At 41.9% G+C, this 17,544-nt stretch overlaps 1 protein-coding gene across 7 annotated transcripts; it reads right to left on the bottom strand.

Annotated features, from left to right (window-relative positions):
• Positions 1-1,153: 1,153 nt before the first annotated feature.
• LOC118415725 (NACHT domain- and WD repeat-containing protein 1-like) lies at positions 1,154-17,544 on the bottom strand. 7 transcript variants are annotated; one of them, XM_035820481.1, is made up of 16 exons: positions 17,356-17,544; positions 16,938-17,026; positions 15,134-15,281; positions 14,360-14,562; positions 13,664-14,018; positions 12,074-13,346; positions 11,761-11,964; positions 10,967-11,250; positions 10,518-10,670; positions 9,365-9,643; positions 6,720-6,887; positions 6,042-6,241; positions 5,016-5,826; positions 4,720-4,882; positions 4,108-4,553; positions 1,154-2,476 (listed from the first exon to the last, which is right to left on the bottom strand). In XM_035820481.1, exons 3-16 carry the CDS (start codon positions 15,240-15,242, stop codon positions 2,229-2,231), a joined length of 4,896 nt encoding a protein of 1,631 aa, XP_035676374.1. In that variant the 5' UTR covers positions 15,243-15,281; positions 16,938-17,026; positions 17,356-17,544; the 3' UTR covers positions 1,154-2,228. The 7 variants fall into 7 exon arrangements, with proteins under 7 accessions (XP_035676374.1, XP_035676377.1, XP_035676375.1 ...); XM_035820484.1 differs by lacking the exon at positions 16,938-17,026; XM_035820482.1 differs by lacking the exon at positions 17,356-17,544 and having other exon boundaries at positions 16,932-17,248.

Raw genomic sequence — 17,544 nt, forward strand, 5'->3', positions numbered from 1 at the left:
CCTATAGACAGATTCGTCGTGTAAAATTGATTTTCCCAATACATGCACTACATGTATATGTAACTGTCCGTTAAACAGCCAACCATAGGTAAGACATCCAGTGTCTTTATGACCGTCATAAAGGAATCAAATCGCACATTGCATGTCCATTGAGTGACAATGAACGCGACTTCCGGAATGTGTGGAAAGAGCAAATTCCTCTATTAGTGGAAGTCATTATTTCAGGGACCCACTCTCGGCGGAATGAGCCCACAGGCTTTGCCGATATAGATGACAGTGCTTTCACAATTATCGATCATCATTCGACCGTGTCGAATGTATTTTCAAAGGCAATAGCTGCTTGTACTACTAAGCTGGTTTTAGTCATCAGCCGAAGTTACGCTCATGCAAGTTCACCGGTAAGGCATGAGAGAGTACATAGCTCATGGGCTTTTCACTCAGGTGGATTTATTTCACATCTAAGAAATCTAGAAGGATGTGCTGGTGAGATTCTGTAAAACGTTTTATACACTAGGGTAACGATTTTCTTACGACACAACCGAACGACCATTTTTTAACTGGCCGACGATTCGGTAGCTCCTCAGATACTTTCCTCAGTCCGAATGGACTCTACTTATTTCTTGTCGCACTGTGGTTTTGCGGTCCCAATTCAAACGTTATGTGTTGTGCTTTATGCCAGCCTGGTATATTTTCTTCACACGAGCTAGTTCTATGGATTAGGTAGGCTTTACATGACGGATGACACGCACTGTACTGTGCAAAGACGGGTGGGCCCTTTCCCACCATCTTTATGGCATAGCAGGTCTTTAGTTTAAAGATACAAGTGGGAAGAGATAGTTGTCGCTGCTAAGTGTTACAAGCTTATGCACCATTGGCTGCTTAATGGGGCATGGACAATCTAAGAACCTCTCGGGCTGTGAAAAGTCATTAGAAGCCGCTCAAGGCAGATTTACGTGCAAACTGACACATTTAACAGTTCAGACCAACACCCATCTAAAGTCTGTAGGAGAAGAGTGTATTGTTTTTGCAAAATCTCGTCATAACACATTGTACACATTTCTGGAATGTATTTCATATCATCAGGATTTTCTCAAATATAACAAACCCAATGGGGGTTCCCGGTTGTGATTTATGTCATAGCCAAGGCTTGATGTCATAGCCACGGAACTGTCAATTTTTATTGATCTTTTAATTGCTGCATCCACAGGCATATATCTATGAATCATCTATAACTCCTTATCAACAATGGTAAGAACTTGCATAGATATTTTTCAAGCATTCTATCTAAACATGATAATCTGGTTGGAAATCTTTTTTTCTTGATTTGGATGACAGCATTGAGGGACACGTCATTATTTCATTATGACAAAATAACTATTGCACATGCACAAGCTTGAAGTGCATATCATTAACAGGTAGTGATATATTTACAACAGCTGAAATAATTCGTGAAAACAAGTTCAATGTTCACAAAATGTTCCCTTTCACACAAGCTGCCACCTTATGATTTTATCAGAACTAGGAAATTGCTATATACATATGAACTTGTCTAAAGTGACAAGTTGTTATATCTTTAAAATCCTGCTAAGTACCTTTTACCACAGACTTCATAGGGAGACTCTTTTAAAAGTACATCTTGACCCTCCTCATCTACATAAACCCAGCTCCATTTGCATAGTACATATTTGTGGGAAAAGTAATTGCAAAATTTATTCCTACTTGTGCCAGGATTTCTGCCTAAGATTGCATCTAACCTCTAAAGTTTAAGTAACAGTTGGTAAATGTGCAACTTGAACTTTTATATTTTCATACATACATACACTGCTTGTGGTAAAGCATTAGATATTTGTACTCTAAGCATTGAGATATCCCTGATGTTTTAAAAAAATATTACACTGCATTGTCTATCATTAATATTTACATTGGTCCAGTAAATTCATAAAATCTGACTGCGCCTTAAATTACTAGTACAAATCTATATGATCAATGACAATATAGAATGTTAGGACTTACAACTTATCACAAAGGTAACTTATCTTATACCTTAATCATCAACTATCTACATGAGATATATGTAGATATTGCACATTACTAGTATCATATAATTTCAGGTCTTATTTCCAATTGTTGCATATAAAAATTGTGAAATATCATTATTCACATTTGAAAATATTGTCACCATCCAATTTTTCTGTTTGTGGAATGAGCATTGTACAAAAGTCCAAACTCTACAGAATTTGGCAGAAGTGAGATTTCTTCATCATGCGGCTCCTGACTTTAATTACAGGTTGAGCGGCTTCCTCAAAGTCAGGCTGCCCACCTAACAAACTCTCGTCTGGTTCCGGAGTACGCGGCGAAGGCAGCAGAATGTCCTCGATGATGACGTAACCAAGTTTCGTGGTCAGTACGATATTGTCCCGGTTGGCCACTATGTTGGTGATTGTTGCATAGACATATTGGGCAGTCACCATATTTCCTGAAGGCAACAAGGGTAAGAATCTTCATCAGACAACTTATAAGGATTTGATGCATTCAATGTAACTCAGAGCTCGAAATTCATATTTGGGATTAGGTGCACTGGTGCACCGAGCTTAAAAATTGGGTGCGACCAAAAATTTTTTGGGTGCACCACTTAAATTTAAGTAATAACCTAATAATAAAACTTAGTTACAAGCTATCAAATTCTTAACCCTTGTCCTGCTGGCAATTTTTTACCCATATACCCTCCCTGTGCTGGGCATTTTTGATTCTCTTCAAAGTATGGGAAATGCTTTTACTTTGCTATTTTTTACTTACTTTGCATTTAAGTAACCCTATAATGTTATACATCAATAGAAAGCTGAGAGTCTCTACTTTTAAGTAATGTCTTCAAAGTTTGACCCTGAGTCATAAAAATGATATGCAAGGGTAATAAATCAATAAAACAAGTTATTTTCATAAACTTTTGTATCAATAATACCTGAATTTCATAAATAATCTTAGTATCAACACTACAACATTCCTATGACATACTGACAACATCAGAGCCACACATGCAGCAAAAAAAAATTACCCAGGTATCACTGCAGGTGAGTTTATGGCTAGGTATTGTCCTGGGTGCTGAAAAGGCTGTTCAATAGAATAATGTAACATATGATCAGCTCCATCTGTCACTAATTATTTGCCACATCAAGGTACTCAATGACCTCCACAAAAGTAACCAAGGTCGAATTTGCAGCTTAACAGACTGTCCTAATTCGTTTCCTGTTGCGTGGGGGGTAATTTTCCATAAAAATGGTAAAGTTCACGTGCATATCTTCTTTTCTCATGTTTGGCAGCATTTCTTCACCATTCTTGCCCAAAATTGGATGTACTGCCTCAGAATCAGTGGGGAAAGGCTCCTTATGCACTTGTTACCAAGTTAACTTTGACATTTTAGCGACTAAACTAAGCATTTATGCCCCAAAACACGAAAAAAACATGAAAAAAACATATCTGCAGACGACAGTCGGCCATCTTGGCTCATTAACATAATTTATGCCCGCAAAGAGCTCTGGGATTGATTGCGCAACCAGGATATTGACCCTTGACCCCATTCATGCAGCCCCCATCTTCTTCCCAGCTGTTCCTGGTTACCACACAGAAGCCACAAATGTTCCTGTGGGGAATACCCCCAACCGGTTAAATAACCGGACCCGCACACAGGCACAGCATGTGCATCCGGTTATATAACTGGGCCCGCAGGACAAGGGTTAAACAAGTACAATGACAGACGTTTTTTATTATCTTTCTAACACTTAGATGTCAAGAATATGTTGTATACTAGTATACTTTAATATCTTTACATACATAAACCTAAGAAAATATTTGGGCGCACCCTGTGCACCCACAGAAAATAATTGGGTGCACAGCTCCAATTTTGGGTGCACCTGGGTGCACATGCACCCAGTATTTCGAGCCCTGTAACTCTTCACCAATTTTTTCTACATCTTGTTAAAACAGCATATTGCAACTGCTTAATGTCGTCCTGTTGTTACTACCACGTATATCTTGAATGTTCTTAGTAAGAGCTTTAATTAAGGAATAATTGTGGTCTACGATATCCTAAAGATTAAAATGATATCCCACCTGTTTCGAGGTCCCACATCTTAAGTGACCTGTCGTGACCACCAGTCAGCAGGTATTTGTCGTCGTGACTAAACGACAAACACACGATCCCTTTAAACACGGGTGACTTTGCGTACAGCTCGTGTACCAGTCTCCCCGTGCCCAGGTCCCACACCCTCATGGTTTCACCTGACGACCCTGACGCCAACAACTTCTGGTTATGGCTGACACTCAAACATGTCAGCGGGCTCTGATGCCCGACCAGAATGTGTGCAGCTTTGTCAAGTTTGTTGTCAAAAACTAAGATTTGCTTCTCGTCTGTGCCGACTGCGGTGTACTTCCTGTCATCAGTCATGGTGACGCAGGTGATTTTCCCCTCACAGTTTGGCTTGCGGGTCCATAGAAGTGTCATGGAGTCGATATCCCAGGCTGAAACTGCATTGCTGTCTGTGACTGCCACCAGGTACCTGAGAGACCATATGATAGTAAACAGTTAACTTGTCGTATAAGATGAAATGCTAATCCAAAATCCTTCTTTGAGATGAAAAGGAAAGTAGACAATCATATTTTGCAGACAATATTCTGTAACAAATGATGATGAACTGGTAACAGTTTTCGTTCCTGGCTACATACCTGTCCATACGTGTAATCCAGAAGCACCTGATGCCACCTGAGGCCTGGTCCAGCTGCCGAATAAACTGGCCTGTGTTCAGGTTCCACAGCTTGATAAAACCTGCCTCATCTCCAGTCACCACACAGTTGTTGTTGTGAGTGATCCTCAGGCATGTTATGGAGCCTGTAGTGGAAAAGGGAGATTCAGTTAAATTGTTTAAACAGGAAATCTAAGAAAGGCACATTCGAAAAGTTTAAAAATGTAAAGAAATGTACTAAAGATTGATAAGCTCATGACTGACGGGGCAATGACTTACCATCCTTGTCAGTGATAGTTCGGATGTCTTTGCCGTCTTTTGAGTTCCACAAGTTCACCTCATTCTCGCTGCCCTCACGTTTGTACACCACGTACCCTGCATCACTCGTCACACCCACAATGCCGTACTTGTCGATGAACCTGGGAGTGGACATCTTCATCTTGCTCTGTTCGACGTCCCAAACCTTGGTGTAGTAGGAGTCTGTGGACGCCGTCACCACAATGTAACCGGTCACCTCCATCGCGGTGATCTTTGCCGCTTGTCCGTCCAATGTCTGGATGAGCTGACCGCTCTGGAAGTCCCAGACATTCAAATGTTCGTCCCGAGCTCCGGACACGATGACCTTGTTGTCGCTGGTAACCCCGACACAGTCCACAATACCGTAGTGCCCCTGCAAATGGTGAACCTCTTTCCCCTCAGACAAGTTCCACAGTTTTACCACCTTGTCTGACCCGGATACTGCATATCTACCATCTGATGTGATGGTTAGAGAGTATATAGGATGGGAGTGCCCTTCTAACCTGTGAACTACCTCCCCCTTCTCCATGTCTATGACAGAAAGTGTCGTGTCCTTTGACCCGGAAACAATCCTTTCATCCTGGGTGACCCTGAGACAGGTCAGGTGATCTGTGTGGTGGGAGAAGGTGTTTTTCAGCTCCCCTGTCTCTGTGCTCCACATCTTGATGGTGTTGTCTTCTGCTCCTGTGATGATGTACTGGTTGTTATGGGAAACAGCCAGGCAAGACACAGCTCCCTCGTGCCCCTTCAAGGTGAACTGCAGCTTGCCAGACTCTATGTCCCAGACATTAACCTAAGATACAAAGGAAGAGAAGTTACTGGAGTTTATCTTGGGAGTTTCAGGTTTCTTAGGTGTCAATAAGAATGATTGATTTCAAATCCCTTTGTGATGTTTCCATATCACTTCAATCTATGAAGTTAAAACTGTGGGATTGTGGAACTATATCTTATCAAATCATCAGCAGCAAAGGTTATAATGCAATGGTGGCACAGCTTTCTCCAACTCACCAGTTTCCCAGCAGGTGAGACCACCTTGCGGGAGTCCATGGTGGTGGTCAGCAGGGCGTGCTGCTGGTAGTAGGCGTGGTCCTCCTCCATGGTGATGACCAGCCGGCCCGTCTCCAGGTTCCACACCTTTAGGGTGTTGTCCAGCGAGCCGGACACCAGCAGCTCATTGTTGGGGGCTGCAGACAGGACTTCAATAGCAGCTGCCATGAAAAATGATAATATAAGTAATGCATACTTTTCTGCTATATTTGTAGCCAGTAGAGGTTAAGGAAGGATTCCACTCCATTGGCAAATAAATACAATTGTTGTGGAATATAAAATTCCTTTGTCAACAAATTCGCTGACATTGTGTTACTAGTACGTGTGTGGTCTTTTCATGGTGTATGTGGTAATACATGTGGTAATATGTGTTAGCTTGTCTTTTGTACTTGTTATAGCTTTCAATGAAAATCACGAAACGGACCTTCCCCTTTAGCGTTGCCAAATAAGATCCTTGTCCTGGCTGTGAATGGTATACCGGTTTTTCATTTGACGTCATTTCAGCCATGTTGAATTACATGCGCAGCGCACGTCGGTAAACCACATGAATGTGCTACTACTTGATCCAATTACGTGCCAGATTCAAATTATAATTATCATGACGTCAATAAAAAGAATGTTTGTATTGAAATAAACCACCTGTATGACCCGTCAGTGTCCTCTCCAGTTCCATGACGTCCGACTCATTCTCGTAGATGCGGATGGTGCAGTCCCGTGCAGCGGTCACCATGTAGCCTCCGTCTGGGGTCATGGCGATGGACGTGATGCCGGCTCTGTGGTGGGCCAGGGTCGTCCGCAGGGGACCACCTGTTGGTAAAAGGTGATGTATTAGGAAACAGTATACACTCTTTCAGGAGAAGTCTTCTTTATAATACAACTTGACTTTGATCCGTTTCATAAATTGCTACATTATGTTAAAGTTATAGTCAACACTTTCTTTTGCTTTACACAGATTTCTTTCATTCTTTTGAATTATGATCATATGTCTTTTTAATGAAAGGTAACTATATGTATATGCAAGCAAATGACATGCAGTTTAGAGGAAAGTTGCAATAACGCGCATACAAATACTTAGGTATACAAGCAGTGACATATTCTACATTTTCTTTGATTTGCATTACAGATATTCAAACAGGTAGGGACCAAGCAAAATACATGCATCAACTATGGGTAGACCAAGCAGACCATCTACATAAAAAGAGGCAACTGACTTGACAGTTTCTTTAATCAAGATCTGGAGCTAAATCTTCTGAAATAACATGTATTTTGTGTAGGTAAGCTGGTCCAGTTAGACCTAGAAGTTCTTACATAGTTGGAAATTTTGCTTGGTCCCAGATATCATTGCACATTCGCTGATTTATATATGCATTGCAATTACATATATATGCTAAGCAAATCATTGGCAGACATATAACAAGCAGCATGCTGCAGTATCACACACAGAAAGCATGGCTGATGGAAAGTGAGCAAGAGAAATAGGGCAAGTTGCAGGGGAACATACAGGGTTCCACACAATTATACCAGGTTTCCACACACATGACCACAGAGGAGTAAGGATTCATTGAAGGTGAGTTACATGTAGTAATGGGAAATGTGCACCCTATTACAATTACAAAGACAGTGTATAAATTTGTGAATCAGGGTTGAACAGTCTGATGAAATGGTCTGACATAGCGTCAGATCCAAGTATGGGGAATGATGAATAACGTGCGAGGTATGGTGTGTACAAGAGTGCTTGTGAAGTTGTGAAAATGACTACCTTACGATATAAGACACATGAAGCTGGATCACACAAAGCTATCTAGATATATATAAAATGAATATGACAAACTATACAGAATATAGATAGTCTGCAACTTGATATGGTGGAAATTGTGGATGTGAAAAGATCTCCCAAGACAAATGACAGTATAGACAAGGATGTTTGGGTAGATCTTTCCCAAGAACGTGATGATGTTGTAAGCAGGACGCCACAATGGATGCAGCATGTCATGTTTGCTGGAGGGATTTGGAGTTTTGTTATGTTTGGATGAAGTTTGACTGTAAAAGCAATATGATGGTGCCATTCACAAACAGCCTTAGGATTCTGATGATTCAATACCAGTCCTGATAATCCTTTAAGAATGGGTCACTTTGATTATAAAATTGCTATGGTATCACATTACTCAAATTTGGTGTTTCACATTTATGTCACTAATCTATAAACAAAGGAAACTTGGACTACAAAAACAGCTCAAACATTTTTCTTACAAGTAATCTTGAAAAGGCCATTTTTGACACATTAAATAGGATGTAAACCTTTTTTTGTAAGGCAGTAAACTTGGGAAACCTCTAGATATTGTCTTATTACAAATCACTGGGAGTTAAGTAATACAATGCAGAAAGCGACCTCATTGTTCTGATGTACCTTGGGTTAAACACATGCCTCTGGCATATTTTAGGTTTCTTTGATGAACAACTTTGTGAATGGCACCTACGGTACTGTTTAACAAGGCTGTATAACTTGATATTACAGATGACATGCTATAGCTTATGATGAGGCCCCAAAATATTATGCATTTTGCATTGCTAGTCTACTAAGTCTTTTAGTTTCATGACAATTTTATGTGTTGAAGCAGTTTTGTGATCAAGAAGGGCTCACAATATTCTTGCATTGTGTGCCACAACTTTTCACAATTCAGTACAAATTTGTATTGCAAAGCAAAGTTTCTTGGGGGCAAACTGGCCAAAATCAGTGCATTCACTAATATCATCCATAAGATCAAGTTTGCTCACGTAGCCTTTAAGCCAAACAGAATAAACATTATGTACCTGGGGGAGGGAAGCCTGTGCCCCTTGTAATAAACATTGGGTCACCGTTAGACACACAATGGTCCTGACACCACCACATGCACTGGGTCACCAACGTGGCTATCCGCTCAAAACGCTTGCCGAATGAGGACAGTCGGCCAATGAGCTCTGTCGGCAGCATGTTCACGATGGAACCCTTTTGCAAGAAGGCTTTGAAAGAAAACACACAGGTGTGAAGGAGGGGTACCTGGCGGTGGGAAGCTTGAACCTTGCGGTACGAACGAGGGTGCCCCCCTAGCAACACTGTTGGCACTACACCAGGACAGACACTGGCTCAGTATCTGACTAATCCTGACAAAGTCAGCACTATACGAGGACAGACGACCGATCAGCTCAGCAGACAGGCTGTTGACAGCATCTCGTTCAAAGGCTTAGAGTAACAATAAAAAAACATGGGGTTAGAGACACCAAAGGGAGAGGACAGTTGGGAGTACCTGGTGGTGGGAAGCTAGCACCCCGGGTTATCACGGACAGGTCTCGTTCACTGTCACACCATCGCGTGCAACAGGAACGTTGCGGCGATGATTGGTTGGCTAGCTGTCCCGAGCAACCTATAGCACCCTGGGGTATCAGACGGGGCTCTCCATCTCTGACACACCACTGTGTGCACCAGGCTCTGCACTGGGACATGAAGGACTCTATGTGCCGGGATTGGTCACTTAGCCAGTCCAAGCGACCCACAAACTCTGCAGCCAAGGGATTGGTGTATCCACCTAGGCAGAAAACTTCTGTCGTTAGTGACTACACGGGAAGAACGGATCATGTACCTGGTGGGTAATTGGAAGTGCTGTGAGGCAACATGAACGGACGCCGCGTCACGCGGTCGCAAAATTTCTTGCACCACGCCCGTGACTGCTCCAGAAGGCTGTCTACGGCTTGTCGGGACTGACGTTCAAATGGTACAAGCCGTCCAATCAGCTCCAATGCCAGATAGCTGGGTACGCCACCTGTTAGGGTCAAAGGGCACCACGGACACCATGTAGATTTTAGCACACACTGTTTAGCATAGATTAAACTGGAATTTAAAACAAAATGGATAATTTTCTGAGATGTTACAGAAAATGGTGGAGTTTCCAGAACACAGAAGTGCGTCACAGCAAAGCCAACACCACACCACCTACAAAACGTAGGAACTGCTGAAGTTAAAGAACTTAAGTTCCAGCAATATGATCTACTGCACCTTCAAAGGAAAAACATATTACGTGTTATAAAAGGGCAGTTAATCAATTGCAAATGCCACAAAAATCCAAACTCAGCAAGCAACAATTGAGCATTCAGTAATCATTATAAAAATTATAAGTAAAAAATATAACATTTACTATATTCTAAATATAACGTTACTGTAATTGTATTGAAACTAAAGCATGCATTGAAGCAGTTTTGAGAAAAACAATGTTGATGATATAACGTTACATGTACATGTAAATACATGACACAGCAAAAAATGGTAGCTAAATTTTACTTAAAGTTACATCATCTAACTTAAAGAATTTTCAAACTTCAACAAAAGCTCAACAAATCCCATTAAAGTTGGATTAAAAATTCCTTGAAAAACTGGGCCAGACTAGCCATGGAAGAAACAGGTACCTTTAAACTCCAAGGTAGGTTTGATGAGTCTCAGTGCATCCCTGAGAAGCCTGATTTCCAGGTTATCCTGCACCTGAAGCACCATGTTGTAATCTTCTATTAGGTCCTTCACACTGAAGGCGTCAATCATGTTGTGCATGAAGTTGAGATTGCCTAAAAAAAGAAAGGAAATGACAGGGGTGACTCTTCATACCAATAAGCTAATATGAGGAATTTCTGTAGTGATATGTTTTACGTTAGATTTTGTCAGAAGCATTGCTGTTACTTGCTGGGCATTTTTGTTTGCAAATTCCGCTTAGCATTTCTCTTCCTTGGTGTGATGGCTGTGAACTATAAGTATTCTGAGTGACCATTATGAAACAGAGGGACAGGCAAAACTAATAATGTATTGAAACTATTTGTGACAAGACAGCACAGATATGACAAGAGGCAACTTCAGTAATCCTTACCCAGAGTGTGTTCGAAGATGTCGTCCATCCTGCCTGCGTGGAGAAGATGAAAGGTCACCTCGTTCAGTTTGCGCCGGTTGAAGACGTTGTCGTCATACTTCATGGGCTGGGGAACGACGTTGCGGTCGGCGTTGTAATACTCCTTCTTCCCGTTGACATCCATGGTGATCTCCTTCCTGCGACCGTTGCTCCACGTGCCGAGGAAGAAGTCGGCCAGGATGTGGTGACGTGCTCTGCTGCTGTCTCCCGCCAGGTAGCGCTCCTGTGCACACTCTATGAACTGTCTGTTGGAAAGTACAATAGAACAGATATTGACCCCACCGTCTCTGATCTTTTTTATTGAAGTTGTGACCATATATTCGATTTTCTGCCACAATTCATCAACAGTAACAAACAGAAAGGGGGCTCTTTTCATGGAACAAAGTACTGCCTCAAATTTCCATTCCCTTTCTTTGTTCCTCTCTGCTGTCCTGCTCTGTAGCGAATATATAATCTGATACCATAAAAGAGGAGGTTATTAGTCTACAATGTATTCCAATAGACACATAGCCTAATCTAGAAACTGCCACATAGCATAACACACCTCTTCTCAACTTACGCTTCAATTAGCTGCTAAACTCCTAAGCCTTGGTCGTTGGCTTATACATAGAGAGGGAAATTTGAATCCAGGTTTGTCTTGAACCACAACTGTCATTATTTCTTGGAGGCTGAGGGATGTCCACTCTTTGATCTTGTCTGGTCATATGGTAAAATATCCTAGCTGTAATGAATCAGTAAGATGGGCTGTACTGTACCTGTGAAACAGCTGCAGGACCCTCTTCCCATCTGCTTGCCTCTCGGCGAGGTACTCCATGATGTCGTACTTGAGGCGGGTGACGATGAGAGGAGGGATGCGCACCAGGTCCTTGTTGGGGGGAGACCAGTACTGGTACACGTCATCCAACACTTCATCGTCCAGGGAGAGGACATCCTCTAACTCGTGTTCAGCTATTCCATTCCTTAAGATTGAAGTAACAAAAAGTGCAAGAGATGAGGGCCTGTATAGGTTGAAAGCGACAATAAAGGAAGTATGGAAAGGGGATGAGTTTACAAGTCAGCATTTCCTACCTGGCAGCAGCAATGTATCCCATCGTGTGTGACACGAAAATGGTTCCGTGTTGCACCTCCAGTCTCTCATACAGCAGGTTGATGGCTGCACGTGCTGACTGGGCAATCCGTAGTTCTGATTCTGGAGTGTACGACTTCCATCTTCGAGCTTCATCGAAAGCCAGCTTAAGAAACAACGGCTGCCGACAATGTGAGAACGCTGACAAGATGACTTCCCTCTGCTTCTCTGTGAGACATCGCTGGATCCGAGCGAGCCACGTGTCCAGAATCTCACTTCCCACCTGTTCTGACAGTGTGGGCACCTGGATGTAGCTGCTGTCGCTGCGTATCGTGCGTTTCAGAGTCTTCAGCAGATCAAACTCCTCAGGCAGGGTGGAGACCACGATGTGGACGTTCGGTGGGAGGGACTTGGGCAGCCAGGTCAGGCTGTAGGCTCGGTCCACAGACGACAACTGGTCCAAGGAGTCCAGGAGGATGAGAAGTGGCCGGTCCTTCTCCGACACCTTGTCCAGAAGCGTGGACAGGTATTGGACGATTTCGGCAAAGTTGTTGAGAACTCTTTCCACAGGTGACTCGATGCCGTAGACCTCACATATCTGTAGACAGAGGCTCTGTAGAACAGGGTGGATAAGGGTGCTGTGTGGTGACGTGCCCAGGAAACGGATGATGGTCACCAGGTTTTCTCCAAACGTCTGTGCAGCATTCTGTGCCAGCATGGCCATGATGGACGACTTCCCGCTACCAGAGGCTCCGTGGATCACAAACGGTTGATGGTTGACCTTGGCCGTGTCCTTCATGTACGAGTACACGGCGTCAAAGATCTCCTGTCTTCCACAGAAACTTTCACACTTAGCCTGGCAGAAACGTGCGTGTGAGATCACTTCAGTCAAAAACCAATCGTCATTCTGTTCCTGTTCACTCTCGCTCTGTAGGCTCTTGAAAATCATTGCTTTCAGATCAGCCACAAAGTCATCGCTAAACCGTTCCAGATATGAAGCGTGACTTTCTACGTCTTCGTTAACCCCCTTGTCGGTCCACTCCACTTCATACTGGTGAACATTCTTCAGTTTGGACGGCAGTTTCCCCTTCAGGTCCTCCAACAGTCTCTGTGATTCTTCATTCAGCTTCTCTCTGTCCATCAGGTCCAGGTAGGCGCTGACTGCATCTGCTCCGACGTGCTTCTCGATGTTTTGCAGGTTCCGTATAAAGATGACAGCTCTCTGGTTGGCATCAGTTGACTGTATGATGCCTCTGTTGATCTCAGTCTCAGTTACTGGAAAAGAATTGAGTCCTTGCAGTTAGTTAAAGGATAAAACAGATATGTATGGATAATAGGAAAAATGTACAGAATAATTGACATTGATAGATACTGCTGGCCCTCATTGATTGCTTGCTTAATCAGAAAGATCCTGTAGTATGAAGGATGATACCCAGGCTACATGGAAAAGGAATTATCTATAATCTGTAATATTTACAAGTTAGCTTAGTACAAACTCCTTCCTACTGCTGTGTGGCAAACATTGTGGTGTAGGCCAGATTGCATATCCACTGATACCAGCATACAATTATTGCCCATCATCATACATGTACCTGATTTGATGTACTTGTGTTGCTGCTCCTCAGTGACGAGTCCTTCCTTGTGAGCTGCCTTCACAGCTGTGCGGAGAATATTTTCCAACTGAGCTGTCACCTGATACCACCCCTCCTTGTCTTTCTGTCGCAGGCTCTCATTGGCTGGCTCCATGTCTGTGTAGTATTTAAACTTGCTGGTGATTGGCTGAAGTAAACAGACTGCAGGGACAGCGTTGTCGTCCTTGAGGTACCATTCCTTGATGACAGTGGTGTCCATGTCTAGTTCACTGGCCTTCTTTATGAGGATGTCGAGCTCTTCCGCCTCTATCTTTGCTGGAATGGGACGATAGCCATACCTGTTTCCAAGGAATGCCTGTAGAGGGGAAATTGTCAAGTAATTGCTGTTTTACATCTAGAATTTTCAAAACTGTCAAAATATAAAGAAATCATAATGGAGATATGCAAACTAAACAATGAAACCGATTTATATATAATTCAAAGTCAGATGCTTTTCATAACATATCTATTTGCTGGACTAGATTACAAGCTATATTAAAGTAAATCTTAAAGTGTTTACGGTGGGTTATTTCTCAGTTTTGTGTTGTCTCTCTACCCAAAAATAATGGCATCACAAATATCCACAGGCAACTTAAAACACCATTAACACATCATTCCTGTCAAAAATAACAAAGTCTACAGTATCGGAAACCTCACCACAAAGTTGGGCCCGACCGACAGTCTCTTGCAGGTGTCAATCTCCATCAGACACAGGGCGCAGGTCATGTGATCAGCCACCACCTCGTCCCGGACGCCCCAGCGCATGTCCATGACCTGGAAGTCCAGCCCCTGCTTCTGACAGAACTCCCGCAGCTCCGGGTACGCCTTCTGCAGGAGGATGTTTCGCTCCTTCGCCATGTCTGTGAGAAAGCAAGCAAACATGTATGGGCAAACTTCACTTTCATCAGTTAACTGGTAGGCACCATGTCTTTTCAGACACACAATGTAGGAGACTGTCTGCAGTGAAACAAAAAGCGACAAATAGAAAAACAAGATTTTAAGCACCTCATACCCTCATGAAATATTTAGAGCTTTTAAATCTTAAGCAAATGACTTCTACATTTATATTGTAATCCATATGGTTAAGTTGACATATAACTGACATACCCATGTTGCTTGTCAAAAATTCTGATCATTTAACATTTACATAAACGTTACAATCATTAATTGCAATAGGTATTGCTTTGGGCCAGATTGAGATTGAGGGCCACATCTGGCCCTTTTCAGCTCCCAGCCAGAATCCAACCCAATGTGGTTTTTCACCTCCATTTTCATGGCTCTAAAAAGGTATACACTGAAAATACATAAAAACTTGTATACTTCCAATACCTTAATTATTTGCAATGGTATGTTCCTGAAACATCTCTCCTTGAAAATCAGAAAAAGACATGCAAATAAGACTCTTGATTTTGCCACGGAATGTGGACGTACCTGCAAAAGTGGAGCTCATAAAGATGCGCACGATGTTAGACTTGTCAGGTGGGAGGGCCGTCATGCGACCCTTCATGAGCGCACTTCTCATCTCTGCAGTCACCTCCATCTTGTGAAGGATAGTCTTCTAAAATTACAGAATCAAATTCTGGAAAACAGAAAAGGAAATGAGTCTAAGCTACTAGCACTTAGTAATACATAGCTTTGTGCTCAACACAATGTAGACAACATACAAATGATAACATCTATTATCTGTTGTTTGAAGGTGATGTCACAGCAACCATTGTGCCCCCATTATGTCATCTATTATTTACAATCTACGCTATTGTTGACCTTAGAATTAAGGACCAGCAGAAGATTCTACCACCAAGCAAAAACTGTAATCAAAATTGCACAATACTTTATCAAGTTGAAAGTGTTCAGAAGATATGACAAACAAAACAGCATTTATGAATACAGAGATCATTTGTTTGTAAGCTATTATGATTGAATAACACATGATAGCAAAATTACATATTTTGATAAAAAATGGTGCAAAAATGGATTTGCATCTGAAAGGGCATGTAATTCCGATCCCCAGAAGCAAAAAGATATACAGTGTCAGGGCTCGAAATATGGGGTGCATGTGCACCCAGGTGCACCCAAATTGGAACTGTTGCACCCAATTTTTTTTCAGTGGTGTCATATCCTTTCGGTGACCCATGTTGTGCAACAGGTTTTGTGGTCTTGGTGACAATTGTAATCATACAAAGGGTGTGAAGTACAAACATGTACTACTTAATGCAGGATTCTGTAGTAAACTGTTTTACAGGTAAACAGGTGGTAACCTAGTCTGTTGATCCCAACGTATTCATAAATCAACACCATAGCATACATACTAAAACTATTACTATGTTGATTGCACCAGTTTTACAAGTATCATGAAACAATTCTGACAGAAAATGGACAGTCGCTAGGGTTCTAAACATTATTTCAACCTGGTGCTGCTAAATCATCTTGAGGTCAAAACAATTGTAGCAAGGAGGTTAACCTTCTTGATTGTAGTAGGTCATTTACGTACAAGAGGTTACTATCTATGCCTTCTACTGTAATGTTTTCGTAACCCAAGCTAATATTTGTGTAGCCACAATACAGAGATGTACAAACAACCACTTTTCAGAGTCTTTTTGCTTTAGAAATTACTGAGCTGAACAATATAACAGATTAGAATTGACTTCCTTTTACATGTAATTCCAATGCCCAAAGCCTTTTATGCAGTTATGACCTAGCTAGGTACAAACACTCTTATGACAGGTCTGACACTTGCAACAATGTGTAGGGTGACTCAGCAGCATACGGACAGACATGCGAGACTAAAATATCTTTAAAGCCTGACAAATGACAGTGTTACTGTTACAAGTATATCTGCCCTCAAATCTGTTAACTGCCTGCAACAGTTTAATTATTCTAAAACTTTTGTTACAAACATTACTACCTTGTATACATACAATAGTTTTTCTTTGAATTTTGATCTTCCTAGTACTAGTCAAGCACCATGTGAATCAGGTCAACAAGTTTTTGTATGCACCATTTGGCAACAGGAAAACTAGTCATGCAACAATTTGAAACAGTTCCCATTTCTGGTTATAATCAATAGTAACACTGTTCCTGCTAGCATCTCTAACAACAAGTATTACAGGTGTTTTAGCCAGGTGAAAAAACAACAATTGTAATATGATACTTTAACCCCTACAGGTTTACTCCAGAACACTCTACAATCGACTGTAATCGTGAGTGTAAAAGTGGGTGCTTTACTCACTCTCACCTGTTCAATTCCCCATCCTGACACAACACTTTTCACCACAGACTGCGGATGGACAACAACGTTCCTCCTAAGGTCGCTAACTGAAAAGACTAACAGACAACGTTGCCTAAATACAGCATTACCACACCTCCATGTATTTGCATACGTGCCCCAAGAAAAATAGGCCTGTGCCATACTGTCAATAGGAATGCACCTTCAATAGGCAGGGCGCGGTTGTTGCCAAGCAACTAAGAATCAACAAAGCAAAGTCTATTCAGGACCTAATTAACTGTGCATCAGGGTCATTTACTCCAACTCATGATGGCCAATGACCCAATCAGTTTAGTAGAAGAAAGTACAGTCTCTTTTAGAACACTTAATGGGGAGCTTGATGGGGAGGGAGTTAAAATGTGTGAAATCCAGGTGAAATATGTCTTACCTGTCTACTACTCCTCGAGGCAAATTATAGTGGATTAAATATTGCCAGAATATACCCTAACTTTACTTTATATGCAGTATTTCTTTACTGCTTCAAAAGCAGTAGAACTACATATCAACATTCCAATCAACAGTGACCTCAACAATCATCTAGAAATACGTTAAAACTCATTTGTTTTAGCCCAACATT

The sequence above is a fragment of the Branchiostoma floridae genome, chromosome 5, assembly GCF_000003815.2.
Source record: "Branchiostoma floridae strain S238N-H82 chromosome 5, Bfl_VNyyK, whole genome shotgun sequence".
Taxonomy (NCBI): domain Eukaryota; kingdom Metazoa; phylum Chordata; class Leptocardii; order Amphioxiformes; family Branchiostomatidae; genus Branchiostoma; species Branchiostoma floridae.

Coding starts and splice junctions, on each gene's coding strand:
- LOC118415725 (XM_035820484.1), bottom strand. CDS start 15,242: ATGGAGGTGACTGCAGAGATGAGAAGTGCGCTCATGAAGGGTCGCATG. Junction 13,347..13,663: donor ACACAAGTACATCAAATCAG/GTACATGTATGA, acceptor ATTCTTTTCCAG/TAACTGAGACTGAGATCAAC. Junction 4,554..4,719: donor TGGATTACACGTATGGACAG/GTATGTAGCCAG, acceptor ATGGTCTCTCAG/GTACCTGGTGGCAGTCACAG.